This window comes from Canis lupus, chromosome 8 (genome assembly GCF_011100685.1).
Source record: "Canis lupus familiaris isolate Mischka breed German Shepherd chromosome 8, alternate assembly UU_Cfam_GSD_1.0, whole genome shotgun sequence".
Taxonomy (NCBI): Eukaryota; Metazoa; Chordata; class Mammalia; order Carnivora; family Canidae; genus Canis; species Canis lupus.
Window position 1 is genome coordinate 73,068,154 of NC_049229.1, and position 27,319 is coordinate 73,095,472.

The window sequence follows — 27,319 nt, forward strand, 5'->3', positions numbered from 1 at the left end:
GCCCTCTGTGGCCAGCTCTGCCCCTGAGCCTGGGGCTGTGCTGCTGGGACGATGCATGCTCAGCTCCTGGACCGAGGGGAGCCCAGCACCTCCCACCCCCGCACCCGGAGGGGAACCACACCTGCTGGCGCCTCATCGCGTCCCCACACCTGGACTGTATCAGCTTAAGTCAGGCTGAGTAGATGAATGCGTTCCCAATAAGCTGGAGGTCCCTACCACCCACCGAGAACGCCAGAGCCCAACCTGCAGGCAGCGGGGGTTCTCAGTGACCGTGAGTGGGGCCCCATAAAAGGGGCTTTGAGCCTGACCCCCCCTCCCCCTTGCAACACAGCGGGAGTTCACTGCACCATCTGGAAATCGGAGGCTTTAATCCATCTACAAAACAGGGGCAGGGGGATCCCTGGGTGGCGCAGCGGTTTGGCGCCTGCCTTTGGCCCAGGGCGCGATCCTGGAGACCCAGGATCAAATCCCACGTCGGGGTCCCGGTGCATGGAGCCTGCTTCTCCCTCTGCCTGTGTCTCTGCCTCTCTCTCTCTCTCTCTCTCTCTCTGTGTGTGTGTGTGACTATCATAAATAAAAATTAAAAAAAAAAAAAAAACAGGGGCAGGCCAGAGGCACACCACCAAGTCCTCAGGAGGGGTCGTCACGGAGCCCACGGGCCCACGGAGCTCAGGGACTCCTCCCCCATCACACCCAGACACCCCAGTTGTCCAGACAAGTTCCTCTTGAACCAAGTTCCCGTCTTAAAGAAACCGCCACCAGAAAGCAGATGCGCTCCCAACATCCGGTGTGTGTGTGCGTGCGTGTGTGTGTAACACCAGGCTCACTTGGAGGAGCGTCCTCCCAGCTCTCAAGGCACTTACCCTGGGATGTTCCACAAGTGGAAGATAGACACAGACTCATTTTCAAATACAGAGAATAACAATGCAAATAACAGGTTCTGGCCAAAATAGTAACTCTGACTACCGTCATGTTGTCTGTCTATTGTAGAAAATTTGGAAAACACAAAAGGCCACAGTCTCACCCCGACTGACCCCTTGGTGTTCCTACAGAACCACTTTAAAAAAACAGAACAAACAGGGGCAGCTGGGTGGCTCGGTGGTGGAGCGCCTGCCTTTGGCTCAACGCGTGATCCGGGGTCCTAGGATCGAGTCCCACGTCGGGCTTCCCGCTTGGAGCCTGCTTCTCCCTCTGCCTGTGTCTCTGCCTCTCCCTCTGTGTCTCTCATGAATAAATAAGTAAAATCTTAAAAAAAGAAAAAAAAAAAAACCAGAACAGTGTCTCAGGTATAGTGCACAGGGAGCTGTGTTCCATCTCTGCCTCCCAGACTTGAAGTATTTAAGAATTTCCACCATGGTGGCCACTTGGGGTGGCTCTGGGCCAGATTGTGGGGCACACACTTGGGCACCTCCCCTTAGCAGCTGCATAACCTCTGTGCCTCAGTTTCCTCAGTGGTCGAGTGGGAACACAGACAGGACTGTCACGTCCGCCAAGGGCTCACCATGCCGGCTGGCACACAGGAAGCGCAGAGCTCTGCTGTAACAGGCAGTCGGTGTCAAGCTTCCGTGTGCACGGCGTGGTCACCCCACATTTCCTCACTTGGCCCCCCGTCGTACTCCTTGCACACACAGATGTGAAGCGTCAGGCAGCCCATCCAGCTGACGGCGACCGTACCCCACACTGTCCCGCAGCGCAGCGTGCCAAATGCTGAGGTCAATGGCAGCCTGGCCCCACGGGGGACTGCTGCGTGCTCCCTGGACACGGCCACATCCCCCTCCCCCTCCCCCCACCCCGTAGGTAGAAGACCCACAGGTGCTCTGCCTGGCGGGACCAGCTCTCTCTGACAATGGCCAGTCGGCTGCCGGAGGACACACAGGCCCTCAGGCTTTGGGTGGTGCCACCCCAGGGGCAGGCGCATGTGGGAAGCCCAGCTTGTCTTGTTGACTCCCAAGTGTGGCCTGGCCGTTGTAGCTGCCGATGGCGGGGCCCTCAGCAGGGGACAGCGGCCCACGGTGGCAAAGCCGGAGGGCTGGGGAAGAGAGAGGTTCTTGGACGGCACCTGTTTCTATAAAACTACTTGTAGACAAAACACAGGGCAGCCGGGTGGCTCAGCGGTTTAGCGCCGCCTTCAGCCCAGGACGTGATCCTGGGGTCCTGATGGGCTCCCTGCGGGGAGCCTGCTTCTCCCTCTGCCTGTGTCTCTGTCTCTCTCTTTTTCTGTGTGTCTCTCATGAATAAATAAATAATAAAATCTTAAAAAAAAAGGAATGGAAAGAAAAGATACAAAAAAACAGAAGAGATGCCAGAAAAGCTTTTCCTACATCCCAGTGCAGCATCTGGTGACCCCCCAGAGCTATCGCTGGAGGATGGGGGAGGGAACCCCTCCTTGGGCCCCCAAATCTAGATGGCCTTTCCCCATCTGCCCTGCCCACGGGCCCAGCGGGTCACCCTGGTCTCGGTCTCCTCCTGCCTGGGTCCACCAGGGCACTGACCCCGGGGCCATGAGCCCCCTGCCCCCCACCCACATTCGTTCTCCCTGGTTTCGGGGAAAGAGCACCCGGGGCTCGGCTGGGCAGTAAGAGGTAAGGGGCTCCGGCGGGAGAGCACCGTGCGGGGGCGGGGGAGCATCAGCTCCACCCCAGAGCCAGTGCCCCCACGGCAGGCAGGACCTCCAGCAGGCAGGACCCCCCAGAGCAGGACCCCCCAGTGGGCAGGACCCCCCAGAGCAGGACTCCCTGCAGGCAGGACCCCCTCTGAAGGCAGGACCCCCCCAGCGGGCAGGACCCCCCAGAGCAGGACACCCCTAGCGGGCAGGATCCCCCAGAGCAGGACCCCCCCAGCGGGCAGAACCCCCCAGAGCAGGACTCCCTGCAGGCAGGACCCCTTAGAGCAGGACCCCCCAAGTGGGCAGGACCCCCCAGAGCAGGACCCCCCCTGCAGGCAGGACCCCCCCCCAGTACGCAGGACCCCCCAGGGCTGGACTCCCTGCAGGCAGGACCCTCTAGAGCAGGACCCCCCCAGCGGGCAGAACCCCCCAGAGCAGGACCCCCCCAGTGGGCAGGACCCCCCAGAGCAGGACCCCCCAAGCGGGCAGGATCCCCCAGAGCAGGACCCCCCCAGCGGGCAGGACCCCCCAGAGCAGGATCCCCCTGCAGGCAGGACCCCCCAGAGCAGGACCACCCTGCAGGCAGGACCCCCTAGAGAGAACACCCCAAGCGGGCAGGACCCCCCAGAGGAGGACCCCCCCTGCAGGCAGGACCCCCCAGAGCAGGACCCTGCTGCAGGCAGGACCCCCCAGAGCAGGACCCCGCTGCAGGCAGGACCCCCTAGAGAGGACCCCCCAAGCGGGCAGGACCCCCCAGAGCAGGACCCCCCCTGCAGGCAGGACCCCCCAGAGCAGGACCCCCGCAGCGGGCAGGACCCCCCAGAGCAGGACCCCCCTGCAGGCAGGACCCCCGCGGCGAGGCGGCCCAGCGCCCCGGCTCGCACGCCCGGCCTGGGGTGCACCAGGGCCCCGGGCGGGGCGGGGGCGTCGCCGGGGCCGGGGCACCCGAGGGGGCGCACGGGCAGTCGCGGGGCGGGAGCGCCCTGGGGGCAGGGCGGGGGCACCGGGACGCCGGGGGCAGCGGCCGTGCGCGGGGACACGGGGCACGCAGGGTGCCGTGGGGGCGCCGCGGGCGCGGGACGGGGGTGCCGGGCGGGGGAGGGGAGGGGGGTGTGGAGCCTCCCGCTCGGCGGCGCCCGTGGGCTGGGCGGCGGGGCGGGCGGGCGGGGCCTGTTCCAGGCGCGGGCGCGCGCTCCGCGCGGGCGGAGGGCGGGGCCGCCGGCGAGGCTTGCGGCCGGAGCGTCGCGCGTCCCCGCAATTCCGGCGAGCGGGCCGCGGCTCGATTTGGGCTCCGGGTCGCGAGCGCTCGCGCTCCAAGCAACCAATCGGCGCGGCGACGTCGTGGTCTGTGCTCGCGGCGCGGGCGCGCGGGCTGGGGCGGGCGCGCGGCGCGGCGCGGGCGGGGCGGGCGGCCGCAGCCTGGTTGCCGCCCGCGGGCCTGTCCGCCGCCCGCCCGGCCGTCCCGCCGCCTCAGCCTGTGACCGCGCCTCCGCCCTCCGCGCGCCGCCTCCGCCCGCCAGCCCGCCCGCCGCGCTTCCTCTGCCCGGCCGCATCCCAGGCCGCCGGTTCTGCTTGGCCGCTCCCATGTGCCGAGCGGGGCCGCCTGGGCCTGGCCGGCCCGCCCGCCGCGCTCAACACGCCGGTGCCCATGAACCTGTTCGCCACCTGGGAGGTGGACGGCTCCAGCCCCAGCTGCGTGCCCAGGTACGCCGCCGCCCGCCGCTTTGTTCGCGCGCGCACCTGCCGGCGCCCGGGACCTGCGTCCGCACCGCCGCCCCCGCCCCGCCCCGCCCCGCCCCGCCCGGGACCGCCGCCCGCAGGCGCCCGAGGCCCCCGCCCCGCTCGGTGCATCCGGGACCCCGCCCGGGACCTCCTGCTCGGGACCTCCTGCTCGCGAGGGGCGCGGGCAGCCGGGGCGGTGCAGCGGGGCAGCCCCGGGGGACCTGCGCGCGGGGCCGCACCCGGGACCCCCCCTCGGGACCCGCACCCGGGACCTCGCACCCGGGACCCCCCCCCCCCCCCCGGGCCGTGCCGCGCGGCGGCGCCCCCCGCCGGTCTGCGCATTCTGCGGGCGCAAGCCCTGAGGCGGCAGGGCCCCGAGCCCCGGGGGCGCCGGGAGGGAGTGGCGCGGTGCCGCGAGGCTGCTGCAGGCTGCGGGCGCTCACCTGGTTCGGCCCCCGGCGGCAGCCTGCACCTGTCCGCCGCCGCGGTGCTGGCCGCGTGGATCGGGCGCCTCCGGGCCCCGCCGCTGTCAGTCCCTTCTGCGGCCCGCCACGCCGCCCGGGAGTGACCCGAGGCCCGCGCTCGTGCAGCTCACGCCTCCTTACCGCGGTGCTGGGGCCTGGTGCCGGTCACCGGTGCGCAGTGTGCACAAGCGGGCTCTCTGCATCAGGCTGCCAGGTTTGCGAGGGCAAAAGACCGCCTCTCGCTGCGTGGGGAAGCGCGTGGGTCCCCGCGGGAACGACTGGCCGAGGTCTGCCCCACAGCCCACCGCTGCAGGCGCGTCAACTCCACTCGGACCCGCAGCCTCCCTGTTTCTTGCCCCCTCGGAGCTCTCTCGGTGTCTTCCCGTCGCGCTGGTCGCTGGCGGTGAAGCGCTCAGGCTGGGCGGGAGACTGGCACCAGGGTCCCTTCTGGAGTGGACACCACGCCTGGGGGGAGGCCTCCTGGGGAGGACCTCAGGGCTGCCATCCAGTCCCGGAAGGGCGGCCTCCTGCCGAGGGGGCCGCACACCCCGCCACAGCTCATTTTCCAGCAGCCGTGGAGCATGGTGTGGGCGCTTCTAGTCGGTGGGGTTCGCCCTCCAGGAGTGCAGGGCCGGAGGTCGGAGCACTGGCTGTGCCACCTGGAAAGGATGGGCCTCAGCACATCTGCCAGATTCTCATGGGGCCTCCTGGAGGATGCAGTGTCCCTGTGTGACCTCAGGGTCAGCGCCAGCCAGGGTTTGGGGCCAAGGACTCCTTATCCACCTGCTTGCCTCTTCTCTGTCTGGGAAGTCTCTGTCAGTGCCCCCGGGCAGGGTGCGTGCGGACTGCAGCCTCTCAGTGCTGCAGGTCTTCAGCAGCTTCCTGGGGCTCCCCGAAAGACCCCTGCAGCTAGACTGGGGGTGGTGGGAGAGGTTGCAGGAGATGCCAGGAGGGTGGAGCTGCATTTAGAGGCCCTGTCAGCCCCTCCTGGAGTTGGTCTGGGAAGGCCACTCCAGGGAGGGTGGGATGAGAGGGCTGGGCAGCACCAGGTGCTGGGGGCTCCGTGGCTCAGCATGGGTGGGACATGGCAGGTGAGGGGACACAATGGCAGGTTGTGTCCTGAAGCCACAGAGTCGTCAGGATAGGCAGGCACGGTTTATGGCTGGAATGTAGAGAACATCAGGTTTAGCAGATGCCCCCCCACTTGTCCTGGTGAGCGTGGCCCCTCACTGAGAGGTGGTGCTGGTCCCTTGCTTGTACCCTCTGCGCCGGAGAGTCCTTGCGCAGGCTGTTCCCATTTGCTCTTGGGACTTCATGTAAAAGGGGTCAAGCTCTCTCTGCTCCCCTGCATGTCTTGCTCTTGCCCAGTCTTTAAGTTTTGGAGTGACGTTGCGCCAGCGGCGGTCAGGGCTGCAAGGCGGTCCCTGCAGAATGACAGTGTGGGTCTCTGCTCTTCAGGGGACCTTTGGCCAGTTTCCTACGTGCTGGTGTCAGGATTTGAGGGCCTGTCCTCTGCACGGGCCCGTCGGAAGCACGTGCCGTAGTAGGGTTTGGGGGTGTGTGCTCAGTATTGCTACTGAGCGGCTTCATGGAGTGCGGTTGTGCCAACTCCAGCCCCCAGCGGCAAGGATGAGCGTCCCCAGTACTCTGCATTCTTGCCAGCACTTTGCCTGACTTTTAATTTTTGCCAATCTGGTGGGTGTGAAATGGTTTTGTGGTTTTAATTTGAATTTCTCTGATTACTAATGCAGGCTGTTGGTGCTTCCTTGTCAGCAGAATTGCAGGTCACTTCCTCTGCCAAGGATTCTCTCTCCTTATTTTCATTGCCCACCCCGCCTTGAGTCTCGGCACTGTCTTTAGAGGACAGGAATCCTTCCCCGGCTAGAGGTGTTGAGACCATCTTCTTCCATCCCCGTGAATGTCTTGGCCATCTGCAAGGCCTGCGCACCCGCTTTGGCACCAGGCGGCTGCTCTTGTTTCCTGCTCTTCCCCTCTGGTCGCAGCAGCAAGCTCTCTGCTCTTCCCCGGGGCTCCTGCCAGGTGTCATGGGTTACCTCGGGGTCACTGCACCTGGTGGCAGTCTTCCCCGCTGACCCTCCCCGGGAGCCTCCCGGGCGTGCCCCCTGCTGGGTTCCCAGAGCAGCTGCTGGTCCGTCCCCCCCCCCCCCCCCGCCCCCTCCCGCCCCCGGCCCCGGTTCTGGGTCACTTTACACCGTTGAGCTTCCTATTTATTTTTCGTTCCTATTGGGGGTTATTAACCAATTTTTAAATTTTACAAGACTGGTCATCCTTCCCCATGCTTATTGTTCACTCACGTCTGTCTTCTACAAACTCCTTGTTTGCATCCTTGGCCCACTTGAGGGACCTCATTGTGGTTTAGTTTACACGGTGGAGGGATGTCCAGCTGGCAGTGCAAGTTCTGGCAGCGGTGTGCCCGTCAGCCACACCCCAGCAGGACGAGGGCGCTGCTCTGCACCTGCAGGCAAGTGCAAGTCCCCTTGTTGTCCGGCTTCTCGGCGCTGTCATGGGCAGCATGTGGCTCTTGGGCTCACCCACGCCGAGTCTGAGTCCTCAGCTCCTTCCATTTGGTGTACAGTGTCCCCACTGCAGGAATAAAGCGCGCTTTGTGTCAACTTGATCCTTCTGGTAAGTGGGTGGGTTGTTTCCACTCTAAGGCTCTTGGGTTCAAAGCTGCTACAACCCTTTGGGTGCAGGACTTTGAAAGTCATATGCTTTCACTTTTCCTGAGTAATAACTGGCCACGGGTGGGGGGGGCACGTGCCAGTCTCAGGAAGAACTCCCGGTTTTCGGAAGTGGTGGCACCATCTGCAGCTGCCACCGGCCGTTGTGTTACATTCCATGCCACCGTCTTGTGACTTTCAGCCATTCTGACAGCTGGGTGACGGCTTCTCCTGAGAGTTTATTATGTGCTTAATGTGAGTGGATGTTGAATATAACCAAATGGGTTTTTTTTTTTTAAATCAAGAGCATCATGTGATTTTCCTTGATTTGCTGTCATGTTACGTAACATTACTCTACGTAAATGGATTTTCTGGTATTAAACTAACCTTCCAACCTTAGAAAAATTCCAGCCTTGTCATGCAGCATTACCCTCCTTGTTCGTTGGTGGGTTTATGATTACGATTTTGTTTAGGACTTTAGCATGCATACGTAGAGTCTGCGGCCTCACCAGATTTTGGCACCAAGATATCTCGTGGGATGTGCTTCGGAGTGTGCCCTCTTTTGCTGTCCTGTGGTGGTGTTGATGCGAGACTGGAATTGTGCATCCTCTGAATGTTTGGGAAAAGTCACCCATAAAGTAACTATAGCTTGGGGTTGCTTTGTAGGTAGCACAACCAAGATTCGGTGTCTTTAGCGGTTTAGGACACTTTCTCCTCCTCTGAGCTCTTTTTTTTTTTCTTTTAATATGTATTTCTGAGAATTTGTCCATTTCATCCAGATTTTCAGGTCTATTGGCACAAAGCTGCTCATGATATTCTTTTTTCAATGGCTGCAGCGTCTGTAGAGCTGTTCCCTTCAGTTCCTCCCATTGACTCTGCGGGTAGGCAGGCACACTCCGATCTGTCTCACCAGAGGCTCATCGGTGTTTATTTTATTATTATTATTTTTTAAGATTTATTTATTTATTTGTGAGAGACACAGAGAGAGAGGGGGGCAGAGACACAGACAGAGGGAGAAGCAGGCTCCCCCCACAGGGAGCCTGATGCGGGACTCGATCCCGGATCCCCGGATCCCACTCTGAGCCACCCAGGCGTCCCTCATCGGTGTTTAAAAATGAACACTGGTTGTTTATTTCCTGCCATGTATGCTCCTCGGGTTTATTTCGCTGTTCTTGTTCTTATTTCTCAAGACCCCTGGGTGGCTCCTTGTTTTCCTCCTTGTGTCCTGTCCTACAGCATCTGTATCTACCGAACAAGGGCTGCCTTGGCTGCACCTCACAAGCTTTTATACAGAATCATCCCACTAAAAGTATTCTTTATATTTCCCATTGTTCTTTTTTTAACCTCCCAGGATATTTCAAAGTTTCTTAATATGCAAACATTTGGGGTTTTTTCCTAGTTCTTTTCCCATGATCCAGTTCATGTCTCTTCTTCCCATGGTTCTTTTCTAACTAGTCATGTTGTGGTCAGAGAAAGTGGGCAGTATGACACCAGGTCCTTAACATTTTTGGGGGCTTGCCTTATGGCTCACTGTGAGGTCAGTTTTCACAGTCTGTGTACTGAAAAGGAATGTGTGTCTGGCAGCCGGCGGTGCTTGATGTCTGTCCATCCCTGCCGTCCTCAGATCTGTTCCCCTTTTTGTCTGCTGCAGAAATGTGTTAAGACCTTCTAACCTTGGGGTGCCTGGGTGGCTCAGTCGGTGAAGCGTCGTGATCCCGGGGCCCCTGAGTCGGGCTCCCTGCTTGGGGGAGTCCTGCTTCTCCCTCTCCCTCTGCAGCTCCCCACCCCCGCTCCTGTTCATGCTCTCTCACTCTCTTTCATTCAAAAAAATAAAGTCTCTTTTTAAAAAAAGCCTTTCTCGCCTGATGGTGGATCTATCTATTTCTCTTGGATCTCTGTTACTTTGAGACTACATCACGAGCCATATGTACTTGGACTAGAATACCTTCCAAGTGTCTTGAACTTTGAGGCTACACAACTCTATCTGGTGATCCTCTGCATCTGAATTGCACTTTGGTGACAGGATAGCCCAGGGTAGTTTCGTCTCTTTTCTTTAGACTTTTCTGTATCCTTACATGTGACATGTGTCTTTGGTTTTCCGGCATGGATCTAGAATCTATATTCATTCAATCTGACAATCCTTGTTTTTTTAACTAGAACATCCATCCCGTCTGTTGTCCCTTATCAAGATTATTGATGTTTGGGTTTGTAGCTACCATTTTGTTTTTCGTGCTTATTATTTTCCTGGTTTTTTACGTCTATTTTTCTCATTTGTCTTACCTTAATTTCGCCCTGATATCTTTCCTTATTCTGTTTCCACTTCATATGTTAGTTTGAAACTTAGCGCTATTTCTGCATCTTTAGTGGTTACTGTGGAGGTAGTAATGTGCATACTGGCAGTGGTTTTCCCATGGGGGGAGAGGCACAGGGAGAGAGGGAGCCTTAAGCAGGCTCCCGGCCCAGTGCGCCCGGCCCGGAGCTGATGGGGGGCTCAGTCTCAGCACCCTGAGATTGTGACCTGAGCTGACACCAAGAGTCAGACCTCAAACAACATAGCTGCCCAGGCGCCCCCATACTGGCTATATTTTAAAATTAATTTATCTTTATCTGTTCGTGACAGACATGAGGATAGATCTTCCAACACTTATTTTGACATAACTCTTTCAGGCTTATAGGGTCCTGTTCATCATATTTTAATTGTCTCTTCTCACTAAGGCCACAAGAGGTTGTTATTCCTTTATTCCGGTTGCACTTACTTGATTCACCTGGAAACTCACCACTTGCTTTTCTTCATTCTTCCGGCAACTCGGAACCTGAAATTGTTTTCCTCTCCTGTTGGTCTGAAAATGCACCTTTAGGATTTTCTTTGGCTGAGGGTGTGTTGATAACTAACTGCTCTTTCTGTGTTCTGAAAACGTTTACCCTGGTTTCTGCAGGGTGTTCCACAGGGTGGGGGTGGGGGGGTGCGGGCGGCGTCTCCCCTCCGCAGGTGCAGGTGTTGGGGGGTGTGTGGAGTGTGAGGGTGCAGGTGGTGCCTCCCCTCCTCACGTGCAGGTGTTCTCGGTGGGGTGGGGTGTGGGGGTGCAGGCGGTGTCTCCCCTCTGCACATGCAGGTGTTGGGGTGTGTGTGGGTGCAGGTGGCATCTCCCCTCTGCACGTGCAGGTGTTGGGGGTGACGAGGTGTCAAGGTGCAGGCGGCGTCTTCCCACTGCACGTGCAGGTGATAGGGGGTGTGGGGGTGCAGGTGGCATCTCCCCTCCACACGTGCAGGTGTTGGGGGTGACGAGGTGTGGGGCTATGGCGCCGTCTCCCCTCCGCCCATGGAGGATGCACCTTCCCTGACTTTGCTCTCAGTTTTGCTCTTGAGAAGTGGGCTGTGAGTGAAGCAAGACTCCTTTGAAGGCCGGTCCTCCTCCCTGGTGGCTTTGCCTTGCCCTGTGGTGTCCAGGTGTGGTTTCCTCCTGACGCCGCCCTGTCAGGGCTGGGACTTCCAATGTCGCGGGACGGCGGTGTTTCCCAGTTCTGGGAAGTGTCAGCCCCACCGGTGCAGTTGCTGGCTCTGTGGCATGAGCTGCGTCCTCCCCTCGGGGCAACATCTGGGGGTGCAGGAGCTCTTCCTACCGGGTGATTGTGGAGCGCGTGGGCTGGGCAGGTTTTGCATGTCGCTGCGATGGTGGCCGCTGTCAGCCGTCCCTCTGCCTCCGTCCGCTCCCGTTGCCCTGCGGCCTGCACGAGGGGACTCGCCGTCTCCCTCCTGCCCCCGCTTGGCGTGGCCCTGCAGTGGCTGCTGGGTGAACGCTCCCGGAGCCCAGCGGCGGTGCTCTGCTCAGGAACGTGGGTTCCGCCTCTCACTGGAGGGTGTGTGCCGGGACAGCGCGGGCCTGGGGGTAGGGGCGAGCAGGGCAGCCAGCTGTGGACTTGGCTGGCGGTTGGGGTTATCGGCTGTGTGCACGGTGAGTGGACCCGGTGTTTGCAGGGTCTGAAGGACCAAGTCTGCTACGAGGCAGGGAGTGAGGAGGCCTGTGGGTTGGCGTCTGTGGGACGGACTCGGGCAGCCAGTGTCCCCTGCTGCAGCTCACGTCAGCCCACCCGTACGTGTGGATGGGCTTTGGTGAGGAAGGAAGCAGCTGCCTTGAAGGGCCCAGACGGGTGCTTTGCCAGGACAGATGTGTGGTCTCATCTGACGCTCAAGGGCCTGTGAGCTGGGTGGGAACCACTGGGTTGCCCTGCTGTGCACTGGTCCCTTCTTGGGATCTGGGCTCCAAAAGCAGCTTTCCCCCTGCTTCTGCCCAACATGCCACCACCCCAGTGGGGCTAGGAAGGTTGTTCCAGAGAGTGGCTCTGCAATCAGGAAAAATGATGGGTCTTTTTTTCTTTTTCTTTTTCTTTTTCTTTTCTTTTCTTTCTTTTTCTTTTCTTTTTATTATTTTTTATTAAAAGATTTTATTTATTCATTTATGAGGCACACAGAGAGAGAGAGGCAGAGACACAGGCAGACTCAACGCAGGGAGCCCAATGTGGGACTCGATCTGGGGACTCCAGGATCATGCCCTGGGATGAAGGCAGGCACCAAACCGCTGAGCTACCCAGGGATCCCCTCTTTTTTTTTCTTTTTAAAAGATTTTATTTATTTATTCCTGAGAGAAACAGAAAGAAAGAGAGAGGCAGAGACCCAGGCAGAGGGAGAAGCAGGCTCCATGCAGGGAGCCCGACGCGGGACTCGATCCTAGGATTCCAGGATCACGCCCTGGGCTGAAGGCAGATGCTCAACCGCTCAGCCGCCCAGGCGCCAATGATGGGTGTTTTGGGGCTCATGATGGGTCACATCTCGAGTTCTCCAGGAGCCCGGGTGTCACAGGGCCTGGCCAGAGTGATCCATACAGAGCTGGGTGCTCAGGTGCAGGCGGGCAGGAGGGGGAGCAGCATGCCGCCGCGCACCCAGGCCCCACGAGTCGAGCACATCGTCCCCACAGGCACAACCCAGCCTCATCCAGCCTTGTAGCCGGCCCCCGGCTGCTGCTGCTGTTTGGGAACTGGCACATCTCTGTGTCCCCGCGGCCGTGCTGGGCAGAGTTCGGACTTGGCACCGAGCCCGGCAAGCGCGTGGAGCTGCTGGCCGTGTCCTGGCCTGCGCCTTGTCAGCTCCCGTGGATTGCTAGGCAGCGGCAGGGGACGCAGAGTCAGCCCTGAAAATAGCGTGGGTGCGTATTTACAGTTCCCTTCCGCCCTGGAGGCAGGTTGTCTGGAGGCCCTCAGTCCGGGCGGCCTGTGCGAGAGCCGCGGTGCGCTGTGACCGCCTCGCTGTGTGCGCAGCCTCTGCGGTAAGTGTCTCCGGCCTGCACTGGCTCCGTCCCCCTGGGGAGGCGGTGTTCTGTGCTGGACACCTGGTGGCGACGCAGACGCCCCACGGTGCCACCGTCAACAGCCGTCTGCAGGCAGAGCCTGGCCGCTGCCGGCCTGGCACTTTGCACCCCGCGGAGGCGAGGCTGCAGCCCTGGGTCTGCTGTGGTTCGCCCAGGGCGGGACCTGTGTGGGAGCGCCTGCTGAGTGCTGTCGTCTGCACCCCAAGGGGCCAGAGATGGTGGTGGGAGGCACCAGGGAGCGGGCACCCTTGCCCTCCTTGTGGCCGGGCTTGCACTGGCTGTTCTGTCCCCACTGCCCCCTGGCCGGGCCACAGGCAGCACCCTGCCATGGTGCCCAGACCCCGAGGCACAAGGAGAGACCCTATGGTGGCCCTGCCCCGAGGGCACCTGTGTCCTGATGGTGGGAGAGAATGGCAGGGGACACGCAGTGGCCTTAGGAGGTCAGGTCGATCCACGGTGGGGCTCTGCTCCCGTCGTCAGGTGGGCTGGGTGGGTGTTGGAGGAGCGAGGCCCAGCCTTGTACTCCTCTGTGCTGGGTTTTGCCCTCGGCAGAAAGGGAGGTGCCTCGGAGGTGTCACTGCTGGTTGTCAGCTGGATCCGTGTCCTCTTTCCATGTGGTAATTCCACGCTCTAGCACGCGTCCCCCGCACACGTCGCGCAGTCCCAGGTGAGTGATGTGGGCCCAGGGGTCTGTCCACATGTCACCCTCTGTCCTCGCTGAAGGAGGAGCCCAGTTGGCAGGGGGTTGGCCCCTGTCTCGCCCCCTACCCCAGGCCCTTGGAAGCACTTCCTTCTGCCCCGGTGTGGTTGTGCCCTGAGCACAGCTGGCTCTGCCCACGCGGACCGCAGTCTCCAGCCTCCATGTGGCACTGGGCCCTTCTGCCCCCGAGTGCTCAATTTGTAGGGCACACATCCGCATTGGGACAGTGGTGGCGCCCCCCTAGGCAGCCCCTCAGGTGACCTCTGGGGTGATTCTGTGTGAATCAGAGCCTCAGACTGGGGACAGCTGAGGCACCTGCATCTTTCATTTAATCTGATGCTTGCTTTCCAGGGTGACCACTGCTGAGCTCGCATCCTATCACGTTACCTCTTCGATTGTGTCACAGCCAGTTAGGACCTCCCGGGTGGGTTCTTTTTAATATTTTATTTTATTATTTAAAGATCTTGTTTATTTATTCTTGAGAGACACAGAGAGAGGGAGAGACACAGGCAGAGGGAGAAGCAGGCTCCACGCAGGAGCCTGACGTGGGACTCGATCCCGGGACCCCAGGATCGTGCCCTGGGCCAAAGGTGGCGCTAAACCACTGAGCCACCAGGCGTCCCATGGCCATCCCAGGTCTTAGAGGCTGTGGGGGCCGTGGCAGAGGTCTGGGAGGAGCTGGTGTGGATGGGGGTGCAGCCCGTGCCCTCTGACCTGCAGGGTCCTGGCCTCCGCCTTCTGAGCCGAGCACAGGATGACCACACCTGCTCTCCGCTCGCCTGTTTTGTTTCTTGGAGAATAGTTTCCTCAAGAAATGGTGATGATACCTCCACCCCCCACCCCAGGGCGTGTGGCTGGCAGGAGAGCAGGCTGCTCTGGCTCAGCAGTTTGGACAGGCAGACATTCCATCCTGTGCCAGCAGGACACCGAGGCCCCCGGGGAGGGGACAGCTGTGTCACCAGCCCCACGGTCAGGGGACACAGGAAACTGTGCTGGCCTCAGGCTCCCTGGAGAGCTGGGATGTCCCGCACGCGCTCTGTACCTGAAATAGCCCGGGCTGCCTCTTGGTCTTAGGACTGGGGTGAGAAAGCACTGCCACACCCAGCTCGGGGCAGGCCCCCAGGCACCGCCTTGCCTTCTAGGAGCGCACCGGACAAGGTTCGGAGAATTTCCGATTTAGCTGTTTGTTTGTGTTTGGAACGAGCAGAAACGTGTCTGCGTAGCCTGCTTAGAAGAGTGCCTGGTGAAGTTCCTCCACGGCGGCATTTTTCCAGTTATCCTGAGAGGAGGGGACGATGAGATCCCTGCTCCTGAGCAGTGCGGCCGGGCACCCTGTTTTTGTGGCTGTTGGCCCAGGAGGGAGGCAGGCAGCCTCCCCGGGACCCAGAGTCACAGAAGGGGATCTCGCCACGTGCCCCCTGTGCAGGCTGACCCCCACGGTAGGGCGAGGTGGAGCCAGGGTGGGCCCCCCAGAGGGGTGCTTGTGGCTGCCCGCCAGCACCCCCCGTGCTGTCCCAACCCCCTCCTCCCGCCCTCCTGCGCTGGGCGCCCAGCTTGGCATTCCCATCGTCATCTGAGATTTGCTCCCTGGCAGCTGTTGCCTTTCCTGCCTGGACGGGCAGCCCCAGAACCAGGCGCGGCCTGCTGCCCCAGCCTCAGCACCACCCTGGGCACCGGACTGGCTGGTGGCTGTGGAGATGACGCGGGGTTCTCTGGGAGCTCTGGGAGAGCCTCGCGTGCGTGGCTCCCACGTTCCGTGTCTGTAGTGTGGTACCCTCTGGGGGGATTGCTGTGCTGTAAGCCCCCGGAGGGCCTCTCCCATGGCTGAGGGGTGGGGCACGCCCGCGGTACCCTCCGCAGACCTGAGGCTCTGGGTGACTGGCGGCTCCACTGCGGGTTCGCTTTGCTGCAGAGCCCAACAGGCACGTCACAGACAGAATGAGACCTCCGCGGCCGGGCAGCGGCACACCGGAGACGCAAGTGGGCGGAGGAGAGGCGAGTGCCCACCTGCACCACAGCCGCCGAGTGCTGCCTCCGCCCGGCCCCCAGCTCTGCCCCTCACCTCTCGGGCTCTCACAGAGCCTGCAGAGAGGAGGGCTGTGAGGCAGGGCCCACCCGAACAGGTGTGCCTGACCCACTGTGCTGGCACCTTCCGGGCTCTTTCACGCTGTGGACACGATCCTGAGTGATGATTGCTGTGCCCACGGAGGGTGCTGGGAAGTGGCCGAGGCTGCAGGCCCATGCAGCTGACCGTTGTCCTGGCCTCGGTGTGGTCCTGCCTCTCACTCGGTGACCGCCTTGGCTTACCTGAGCGTGGTCCCTTCCGGAGGGGCCCAGAGCTGTGCTCTGGTGTCCACGGCACCGGGGGGTGGGAAGGGTGACCACACCCCTGGACACCAGGGGCCTGAGCCCGAGCGTTTCCAGGAGGCTGCTACTGGGAGGAGGTGTGTGCGCCCGAACCCCTTGTTGGGACCACACAGGAGTTTCTCCGGTTGTGGCTGAGCCTGCGGGGGTGTGGGCACGAGAGAACTGGAGGGGGTGGGCGCTGTCGGGGACAGCAGGGTCACAGTGGTAGCTGGAGGGGAGGGGGCTCGCAGGCAGTGTCTGTGATGGGAAGGGAGGGGGCGAGGGGTGCATGCCAGGAGGAACAGGTGGCCGTGTACGTCCTGGCGGGAGAAGCAGGTCTTTGGGTGGATCAGCTGTTTCTCAGAAGAGTAAGTGTCGGGGCAGGGGGTGGGGGTGGGGGTAAGGCGGTGGCCCCGACAGTGCTGCAGAGACCCGGGCAGGCTGGGCGCCCGGATGTCCTTGCTGAGGGCCCGGGTAGGCATTGCTGCCAGGCCCTGTTTGTGGCTGTGTCCAGCATCTCAGGTGCGGGGCTGCTGGGGAAGCGAGAGGAACCATTGGGGGGAAGGGGGCGCCGGGCAGGGGGCCGTGTGGTGGCTCCTGGGGCAGGACCCGGCCCAGGCGTCGTGGAAGTGCCCCCTGGGTGGTCTCAGCAGGGAGCAGATGTGCCAGCAAGCTCCCGCTGTGTCTGTGAGAGAGAGAGGGACAGGGCTCCCTGGGCTCTCTCGGGGCCTTTCCCGGCCGAGGCCACGTCCGTGGGGCCCGCCGTGCTGTGGCGCTTTCCCGCAGGCCCCGGGCACGTGCCCCCGCGGCTGGCGAGCGGCGTCTCCCCGTGGACCCTGGCCCTGGGGGTGGGGCCGGTACTTCCCAGGTCACCGCCGGGGTCGTGCCCCTGCCCAGCTCGACCCGCTCGTCGGCGATCTGGAGGCGGCCGGCATTGGCCGTGGCACCCCTTCAGGGGTCGGGCCCCTTGCTGTGTCCGGGGCGGCCCGTGCAGCCCTGGGGTCAGCAGCCCGCCCGGCCGCACCCATCCCCGGCACCTTCTGTCTGATGCGCTTTTCCTTTGCTGGTTTTGGTCATTTTGGTCACGCTTCCTCAGAAGCCCATCGGGCGTGGTCGGCTTTCCCTTAGGGCTTCCTCCAGGACGTCTGTTTTCTGGTGTGCGTATCCGCTGCCGGCCGCGTGGGGACCTGCTCGCGGACCCCGGCCACGGTTCTGGCCTCTGCGGCACTTCGGAGGCGCGTGTGCCACAGGCCAGCGCTCGGTCCCTCCGGGCCTTCCGTGGGGCACATGGGTCCTTGCTGGCTGCTTGGAAGGGCTACCTGGTGTGCGTCCCGCCCGCAGTGGGGAGCCTGCTGTCCCCCGGAGAAGGTTCTGGCTCCTTCCGGGTAGCCTGGGGCCATGCCTGGTGAGCTGGGCTGCGGTGAGGACGTGGCAGGCTCTCTGAGCCCTTGAGAGCTGGTGCTGAAGCAGCTGGAAGGGGGGCCCGGGCCCCCCCTTGCAGTCCACCCCAGTGTGCCCTCACCCCTCTTGTCAGAGGCAGGAAGTGGGTAGTTTTGGCCAGGCGAGGGCCATCCCTTGACCCTGTCCAGGCAGGCCCTAGGGCTGGCAGCCAGCTGAGCGTCACCTGAATCCGTGTCCTGCCTGGAGCAGGGCCGCCCAGCCCTGGCACTGCATCCCTCAAGTCCAGCCTGCGGCGCGCTCTGGAGGGCACCAGGCCCAGCCTCGCCGTCCTCTGCTAAAGTGAGGCCCACACCTCCTCCAGGGTCTCACCTGCCCGAGACAATGTGGGCTCCCCTGCAGTGGTTGCTGGGGTACACCTGCATGCCTGAACTGATGCTGGGGCGTTTGGGTCACCAGGTGGAGGCTGCAGCCCCAGGAGGAGGTCCCCTGACGCTTGGTCCTGGACCAGGCTGTGGCCAACAGCCAGCACTCTTGCTGAGCGTTGTCATCGCTGGCCGGCGGGAGCTTCTGGGGTCCCAGGTGTCCCCGGAGCATCCCCCGACATACACGCAGTCACTGCAGGCACCTGACTCCTCCCTCCTGTGCTCATGTTGTCCTCTGACACCCACACCTCGGGGACGGGCTCCCCCTCTGCCTCCTCTGGCACGCTGGCCCCACCACGGGCAGACGGGCTGGACCGGGGCCGGAAGGTGGGCCCCCCGGTGACCTGGCCGCTCCTCCTCCTCCCCCCACTTCCAGGGGCTTCCAGCCTCCGTGACGGAGGCCGTGCTAGCCAGAGAGACACTGAGAAGACACCTCTGACCTTGCCCCTGATTAGCAGGAAGCAGCTGTGTCCAGATAAGGCTCGGACACCAGAGAAAGCTGAGCTGAGCCGAGCCTAGGAAGCTGAGCCCCAGGCTGCCGCAGACAGGTGACCGGCGCTCGGGGTGAGGGTGCAGCTGGAGCCCGCGGCCTTCTGCAGAACTTGGGCTTGTGAGCTGTCTGGCCACGGCTCGCCATGGCTGGGCTGTGTTTGCAGGAAGCATGTTGGGCCAGACGCTAGTCCCCAGGCCTTCCCCGACCCAGCCCGGCTCCGGGACGTCCGGCCCACGGAGCCTGAGCGGGGCAGGGCGGCCCTCTGCCTCCACCCTGGCCTGCTCTCGGGCTCGCTGATCCTGAGAGGTGGGGACTGCGTGGGGGCCTCCTGGCCAGCAGCCACCACGGAGCCCGGCTCCCACCAGGGCAGACACGCGACCGCACGGACGGGTCGGCCTCTGAAAACAAAAGGCCCCTTAGTTTTCCCTCCTATCAAACACAGTCAGCGTGTTTGGGACCACAGAGGTATGCCCCACGCGTGGCTGCGGTGCTCACTGTTCTCCGTGCCTAGAGGAAAACTGTAGAAGTCAGCGTTTTGCTGAGGGCCAGCCCGGGTGCTGGTCAGTTTTGCAGAAACCCATAAAGTGTTCTCCTCCGGCCCTGTAGGCCCCGTGTGCCGTCTGCGGGGCTGGGCCTGGCGGGGCCCCTCCTTGGCCACGCGGGTGCCCTGTGCCAGCCGCCCTGCAACAGTGTGCAGCCCTCAGGAGGTCGGGCAGAGTCACCATGTGGCCCAGCCGATCACTCTTTCAAAGAGTGGAGGCTCGGTCTCCAGCAGAAACTTGCCGGCACCAGCGGGGTCTGGAGGCGGCCGGCCCCCGTCCTGATGGCGGTCGCAGGGCAGTGCAGCCTCACGCTCGTCGCTCGCCCCGCTCACCTCGCCTCCTGGGTTCTGATCTCGCGTCAGCCCAGGTAGGGTGCGTACTCAGAGCCGCTCCTGGAGCCGCCCACGCGGTGTGCGTCCTCGCGCGCCCTCTGGTCGTCAGCCGTTACGGTGACCCTGGATTAATCTTGCCGTAGGCGCCGACGTGTAGGGAAACAGTACACGTGGGGGTCGGGACGACCCGAGGCTTCGGACGTCCACCGGGGGCCCCAGATGAGGGGAGGCTCCCTCACGCATGTTCACGGTGGCGCCACGCACGATTGCCAGAAGGTGTAAACAAGCCACACGTCCAATCCGGGGATGAGTGCGTGAGCAAAAAGTCCGGAGAATGGGTTATTACTCAGCCTTAAAAAGGAGTGAGGTCTGCGACATGGACGGATCGGAGAAAACGAGCTCCGTGAAGAAGCGGGGCACGGAAGGCCACGTGCTGTGCGGTTCCCTTTTATGAAGCGCCTGGAGGGGAGAAGCCACAGAGGGAGGCCACACCGGTGGCTGCCAGCGGCCGCGGGAGGCCGGGGGCTGACGAGAGCGTTCTGGAATCAGACGCGGTAGTTGCCTGACGCTGAGCGTATTAAGTGAACTCACTTGAAAGTGGTCAGTCTTACGTTATATGTACTTCGCCAAAACAAAAAACACTCTTACGAAAGGGGCGAGGCTGGTTCTAGGTCGAGGAGGCCAGCAGGCAGGTGAGCTGGAGCGATGCAGGGGATGCACCCCCGCGGCTCGGTGCCGCGTGCGGCAGGCGGGCAGGCCCGTGCACGTCCCGCAGACCGCTCTGCCCTCCCGGGGGTGGTCGCCGGGGGCTCCGGGGCTTGGCGCCCTGACTCACTCCTGGATGTTTGGCCAGAAATCCCAGGTGCACAGAGGGGGGAGCTCCCTGAACCCCTGTGACTTTTCTGTAGCCTAGAGGTTTTCAGAGTGAGAAGGGAGGGCCGTGCAGGGGGCGAGGCCTGCTCCAGCCTTGGGGCTCCAGGCGGCAGGGGAGCAGCAGCCCTGGAAGGTTCTGGAGCCTGAGGTCAGGGGGGTTGTGGGTCTGCACTTCTGTGAGCCGCCTCTTCGTGGTTGTCGCCCACGTTCTTTGGATTATTTGTCTTTTTGTTGTGCTTCTGTAAGAGGCTTTGTGCTCGGGACATTAGTCCTTTGTCTGCCAGCCGCTATTTTCCTGCATCTGTTGTCCGTCCCCGACTTGCTCGCGGTAACGTCCGCGTTTCCCGTCGCAGGAGGAGTCGGTCTCTTGAGCCGGGGCCTCGTGCCTTCTCCCTGCGGCTTGGTGTACCTGGCCCCCTTCCTCAGCCAGAACCTGCCTGTCTGTGCCAGGCGGCGCTCTGGGCTCCCGGCTCCGGGCCCGTCCGGGTGGCGGGCCCTGCCCTGGGCCCAGAGGGATGGAGGCGGGGACATTGCAGCGGGGGGGGGGATCTCGAGGAGGGTGGGGGGCCGGCTCGGGTCCTGGGCCCGTGGTGCAGGAGCTCTCTGGTGGCGCTGTGCGTCGGGCCTGCCCAAGGCTGGACAGAGGCATCGCGACAGCCGCCGGCACGCACAGGCCCGCAGGAGCCACAGGGCAGGTGATGCAGGGCCCGGTGGGCAGCAGGAGAGAACAGATGGCTTCTAGGAGATGGAGAGAGTTGGGGCGGGGGGCCTGGGGCTCCCCCCGGGGTGGCCACGAAGACACTGACCACACAGCAGAGGGAAGCTGCACCGTGGGAACTTCTCACCTTACGGCGGAACGTGCAGAAGACCGGAGTGGGCACGGGCGGTGGTGGGCACGGGCGGTGGTGCGCACGCACGGGCCCCTGTGCCTCCTCCAGAAGCCTGGCTGAGCCAGAAAGGGCTGGAGCCGGGAGGACCCCCGGGAGGACGACCAGGGCCCTGGGTTGGGCCGGCAGCAGGGAGAGGAGCCGAGACACAGGTGCCCGTGGCAGAGGGTGGAGCCCGGTGGCCTCCGTGTCCCCACTCTGGGCTCCACAGCCACCTGGATCCAGAGCCAGCAGAGCAAGGGGGAGCAGATGAGCAGGGGGCAGAGCTGAACAGTGGCACAGCCCTGCATCTGTGAAATGGGAACTGGAGGTGCTAGTGAAAGAACATTCCAGAACATTCCTTCGTGAGCACCAGAACTTGATGGCAGACGGAAAGCTCTGCATGGGGCCAGACACAGCCGAGAAGGGGAGAATGGAGCAGCAACAGAGAGGAAACGGACAGAAGAGATAAGAGTCGGGGGCCCCTGCAGGAGCCCCCGCACCCCGGTAACAGACGCCGCCTGCGCCGAAGGCGGGATCCCAGGCGCCTCCTGACTGACGTGGCCATTCCTCCGTTCCAGGGGAGCAGCGCGTTCTCCACACCCTTCTGCCCAGAGTTCTCTGAAGGAATGAGCAGAGGAGTCCCCGTGCAGGGCCTGGGGCGCAGGTGGGGAGACGGTCCTCCCTCCTCTTGGGGCTGTGGGACAGCTCCTCCTGGCAAAGGGCTTGGATCGAAGGTTGAAGGCACAGCCCTGTGCTCCGTTGGTGGGTGCGTGACAACGCTGTGGGGAGCCTGGGGGTGCCAAGCGGAGCCCCCCCACTCCTGGGTGTGTGTCCCAGAGGGCCTGGCAGTGGGGTCTTGACATCCACTCCTACCTCGTGGCAGCACGAGTCCCAGGGGCCATGGAGGCAGCCCCAGGGTCCGTCAGAGGGCACGTGGCCAAACAGAAGTCTGTCTGTAAAGGGGAGCATCATCCCACTGTAAAAGAGCAGGCCTGACCCCTGCTCCCAGGGGCGAGCTGTGAGGACCGGGCCCTGGGTGACCTCAGCCCATCACAGAAGGACAGAGCGTGCGTGGTGCGCTCACCTGAGGAGCCTCATCCATGCAGCAGACGGGCTGGGGAGTGAGTGTGGATGGGGCCGGGGTTTCAGCTTGACGCGGTGAGAAGGTTCTAGAGGTGGATGGTGGCGAAGGGCATGCAACACCGTCCATGTGCTCAGTGCCCCTGAGCTGTGTGTTTTAAAATGGTGAATTTGGGCAGCCCGGGTGGCCCAGCGGTTCAGGGCCTGCCTTTGGCCCAGGGCGTGATCCTGGAGACCCGGGATCGAATCCCGCATGGGGCTCCCTGCATGGAGCCTGCTTCTCCCTCTGCCTGTGTCTCCGCCTCTCTCTCTCTCTCTCTCTCTGTTCTCGTGAATATATAACTAAAATCTTTTAAAAACTAAATTAATAAAAAATAAAAATGGTGAATTTTATATTGTGTATATTTTACCACAATAAAAACAGCTGGGCATGGCCAAACTGTCCCCCAAAATAAGACGATGGAGATGAACACTCGTGGGGAGGCAAGGGGAGTTAAAACCAGGAGCCGTGGTGTTCAGCAGCGCTGAGCCTCGCCGTCTGCTGGGCTCCTGTGGCGTGAGGAATGGTCTCTAAGGGCCTCCCGATGGGGCTGGACTTCTGTCCCTCGACCTCCTGGAGCCTGAGGGACCCCGGTAGTGCCCCAACCAGACCCACCCTCGCAGGACCCACCTCCCCCCCCCACATGTGAGCACCCACTGCTGTCCAGACTCTAGGGGGTTTGGTGGCTTAAAGGAGGTGCCCACCCCCGCTCTGCTGTGACACCCAGATGCTTCCTTGGCTGCCACGTGCGTACCCATCTCTGGTTGGTGTTGTACGAGGGGATGTGGGGGGTCAGTCTCTCCTGTGCTGCTTCCAGCTTTGTCTCCCCTTCGGGGGTTCTGCTCCCCAAGCATGGAATGCAGGTTTCAGGGGTGGGTGGGCCGAGGTCTTTGTTTTGGGACACGGCATGGGTGCTGGCCGGGTCTCTGGAGGCAGGACTGGGCCGTGGGGGACCTGCCGCAGGGCCTGCCTGTGGGTGCCCAGGTCGGGCCGCGGGGAGGGGTGGGTGGATGTCCTCCCCGCAGCCCCTACAGGGCTTTCTTTACCCACAAGACACCGTGGTGGAAATGGAAATACCTTGTAGCCCTTGTGTGCAGACATTTGTGCAAAACCAGGTTTCTGTGAGCTTTCTGAAACGTCACTTACTCTGCAACCACAAACACTGGGGGGGCTTCAGGATACTGTTGCTCCCGACGGCCCTTGTGTCACTGCCCTGGGGGAGCCGCATGGCTTCTTGCTGCCTTCTCCCCGCTGGGCTCCCCAGGACGCCTGCCCTGCGCTGCAGCCGTGTGTCCCGGCCCCTGTGGCCCACTCTCCCTTTCTCAGGGAGCCCCCCCTCCGCCGACCTCCCCCCTGGCCTGCTGTCCCAGGGTCCTAGGGCTTGGTTCATACCCACCCCTCGCCCCAGTCCCACATTTGGCTCCCCGCTCCCATGGTGCCAGCTCCTTCCTGTCCTTCCTTCCACCCTTGCCCCCAGTCGGTGCTGTCCCCTCCGACCCTCCAGATGCTGGCCCTCTCCACCCAGTCATCCAGCCTCTGTCCGTGGCCTGGGTGGGTGGCTCTCTGCGGCAGCCCAGGGCACCAGGCCAGGAGCTCGATCTTGTTGGCATCCTGTTCTCCCTGAGGACCACTGACCAGAGAACGCACAGAAGCCACAGCACCCAGAGCTGGTATGGGACAGACAGAGACCAGGGGCAGGGGCTTGGCCCCCTCCTCAGCCCAACGACAGCCCGACCTGGGCGTCCCATTGTCCTGGGCCGTGGGCGCCCCTGCTGCCCATCAGGCACTCCTTGGCCCCTGCTGTGTAGGGTCTTGGGGACAGGTGGCTGTCCCTGTGCGTCCCTTGATGTCTGTGGCGGTCGTGTAGGCCGGCTCTTCCTGCACAGCGGGAACCAGAGACGTTGACGATCGACGTGTGTGCTCAGGCATCGAAGGCCCCTTGCACCCGGAGATCCAGGCACTGCCTTCCCAGGACAGAGGCGTCTCCTGTGATCTGTCCCCCCCGACACCAAGGATGACATGTGACGAGACAGCTTCATCAGGTGCTGGGGAGGTGGTGCTGCCGTGTGGCCTTGCAGAGCCAGGCCAGCTGCCTTGGGAAGGCCGTCAGACACAGTCCCCAGGACGGTGCACACCCTCGCTTGGACAAATGCAGGGGAGATCTTGGTCCCACTTGCATGAAGAGGGGCCCAGGGCTGGCCGGCCCCGAGGTGGCGAGGAGGTGGGCCAGCACGTCGAGTCCAGGCCGGCGTCCGTCCTGAGCACCGACACACCTCATTGTCCGCGCAGGTATCGGCGACCGAGTGAGTGCTCCGTCACGGGCACGTCATCCAGCGCAGGTCCGACAAAGGACGGTGTAAAAAGAGAGAGAGAAACAGATAATATAGAGCGAAACGTAATGAAATAGAAACAGTGTTGACCGTTAACAGCCCGACGTCCCTGCTGGGGAAGGGTGACAGGGGCAGCCGCTGGGGACGGTGGCGAAGAGGAAGAGAGAACGCACAGGCTAACATTGCAGGGATGACGTTCGCGGGGAAGTCGAAGATCCCGATACACAGCGTCGTCGGTTGCTATGAGACTTGATAGGATAATTTTGTGAGATTATGAATCACTGACTTCGTGCAAGAGAAGACGCGAATTACACTACAATTACGTTACATTAAAACCTCCTCTTCCCCAAACAGCCTCAGATGGTTTTAATTGCTGAATGTTACCAAATCTTTGAGGAATAAGCCCTGTATCATATGAAGTGCTGCAGAGATTGGAGAGAGGCTAAGAGTAGGGGTGAAAGTGTGCGCTTTATCAGGGCAGTAGGGTCGTGAGAACAGGAGGAGTGAGTCGTGCGACGTTGACTGCTGCAGGGTCGCCTGCAGTAACCAATCTGAAAATAAAACAGTGCTCTTCCTAAAAGCAGCTCCTGGCCATCGAGGACCCGGTGAACCCAGGACATCAGAGACGCCACGAGGAGGTGTCTAGCACTTGTTCCGGGACACGGAACGCTGAGTGAGGGGTGCAGAGACCCCGCTCCCGCTAAACCCAGGTCAGGTGCACGAGGCCACAGGCGGGGAAGGGACCTGGCGAGTGGACGCTGCAGTTTATGTGGAACAGGCAAGTGGCTTTAAAGAAAAGTGACGCGTGTCTATGTTGAAGGGGGTAACCTTCCTTAGCAGATAACTGGGTTTTTTAAAAAAGATTTTATTTATTTTTTTTATTCATGAAAGAGAGGCAGAGACACAGGCAGAGGGAGAAGCAGGCTCCATGCAGGGAGCCCGACGTGGGACTCGATCCCAGGTCTCCAGGATCACGCCCTGGGCCACCCAGGCGTCCCTAGCTGTTTGTTTAAGCCACACCAACTAAAGCCATATGAAATGGGCACACCTGACCGCGGCGTCCTTGAGAGGACAGGTGCGCGCTGGAGGAAGGGGTTGGGGATGCTGGGCCCCCCACAGAGGGAGCAGTCGTCACGTGGGCGTCTCCACACGCAGGGCGCCCCGGGTGCTGTGAGAAGCACAGGTGGCGCCCTGGGAGGAGGGGCGGGGCTTAAAGGATAGAGGACCCCGAGACATAATCACGGAAGACGGTGTCCTGTGAACACCTTAGAAGCGCCTCCTTGTGACAGCCAAGGGGTGGCACCTGCCTTGTACATCTCCGGCGCTGAGGAGTCCTGGACAGCCGGCCTGAGTCCAGGAGGAAGACGGGCCGCCCCCACCCCACGCAGCCCCCGGCAGCAGGTGCGAAGGGAAGGCGCGGCGAGCCTCACCACGCCAGATGCCCCAGACCCAAAGGGGTGTCGGTGACTGTTCTGGGCTCACTGTGTCCCCCTCGGGTTCACGTGAATTCCTAACCCCAGAGGCGCCTCAGAAGGTGTGTTTGGGGCCTGGAGGCTTTCAGAGGCCATCAAGTTGAAATGATGAGACATTCGCCAGGAGATTTAGAGGAATGAGGCCGTAGAGTGGGTCCTGATGCAGTATGACTCGTGTCCTAGTAGGAAGAGGAAGCAGCCGGGGTGCGCAGAGGGAAGGCCCCTGAAGAGCGAGGGCGGGGGCACAGCCCCCTCTGGCAGCGAGCGGCCCCAGGAGCCGCCGGGACTGCGTGGGAGTCAGCACTCCTCTGGGCCAGTGGGGTGCACAGCAGGACCCTGCCCAGAGCGGGCTCGGAGCGCACAGAGCCTGGAACCCGCACCCCTGCCCTGGGGGCCCCCACCCCTCCACGCGGCTCCCACCACGCGGCAGGTGCGGCCCAGAGCGTCCTGTGGCGTCTGACGGCTGGCAGCAGCCTGAACGGCCGCCCGCACAGGGTGGAAGAGGACCGGCTGGCGGGAGACCGGCTGGCAGAGGACCGGCTGGCAGGGCCGTGCCCACCTCGTACGGAAGGGACACGTCTTGGATGCACAGGCAGGCGACCTGAGCCATGCACCCCCCTGAAGCCAGCGTGTGCGGCCGCGTGTGGCACAGGCCGTGTGTGCCCTAAGCGAGCCCGGACCCAAGCCACCCGGGCTGGGGGACCGCGCAGGTGTTTGTGGGCCGGGGCCAGTGCCTGGTGGCCATGCAGGCCCCAGGTGGCTGCCGGGCCCTGCCACCAGCCTGGAGCAGGGAGCCAGCGGGGGGCGAGCCGCACATCACCTCCACTCGGGAGCCTCGCCCAGGCAAGCCTGTGGCCTCTGACAGGGAAACAGACCCCCTGTGACACGGGGGAGGCCTGAGTTTGGGGACAGCGGGCGGTCTCCTGGAAGGCGACCCCTCCAGACGGTGGCTCCTGCGGAGGGAAGGGGGGCGGGGAGGGCGCATGGTGAATGCGGTTCTGGTCCCAATTTCTTTTTTTTTTTTTTTAAGATTTTATTTATTTATTTATGAGACACACGCGGCGGGGGGAGGGGTGGCAGGCTCCATGCAGGGAGCCCGATGCGGGACTCGATCCTGGACCCCGGGATCACGCCCTGGGCCGAAGGCAGGTGCTCAACTGCTGAGCCATCCAAGTGTCCCTGGTCCCCATTTCTTTAAAAAGATCTGAAGCCCGTACAGAGAGCATTTGTTACTTCTGGTTGTCGGATTCGTGGGTTTGGGGGCGTGAGTCTCGGAGACTTTTCTGTAGGCCCCATACTTCTCTCTCAGAAAACCAGAACGTGTGCTTCTCCAGGGTGAGGTATGGAAGTTGGCTTTCCAGTCCTTTGAGCACCATCATCCGAGAGGAAGGAGAGCACGCAGCGTGGGGCCCGTGCCCCTTGGACAGGATATTGGGTTTTTTGCCCATCGGGGGGATTGTTTTATCCTGACAGTGTGTCTAAGATACGCTTGGCTTCCTTTTTTGTTACTGCTGAGTCCAGGACAATTGCAGGGCGTCTTACACAGTAACAGCCCGGCTTCGTGATGAATCATCGTTTGTGCGG

At 62.1% G+C, this 27,319-nt stretch overlaps 1 protein-coding gene across 2 annotated transcripts in view; it reads left to right on the forward strand.

Moving 5' to 3' along the window:
- Window positions 1–4,185: 4,185 nt before the first annotated feature.
- Window positions 4,186–27,319, forward strand: part of PACS2 (phosphofurin acidic cluster sorting protein 2) — a 57,439-nt gene continuing 34,305 nt past the window's right edge. Inside the window, exons 1-3 of one of the 2 annotated variants that reach the window (XM_038545952.1) lie at window positions 12,714–12,793; window positions 13,388–13,502; window positions 13,887–13,959. Coding sequence is in view for 1 of the 2 variants with exons in the window: in XM_038545951.1 (XP_038401879.1) it covers window positions 4,254–4,309 (56 nt within the window). In the remaining variant the exon portion in view is untranslated. Of the gene's footprint in view, window positions 4,310–12,713; window positions 12,794–13,387; window positions 13,503–13,886; window positions 13,960–27,319 lie in introns of those variants that run through there. The other variant, XM_038545951.1, reaches the window with a different exon arrangement.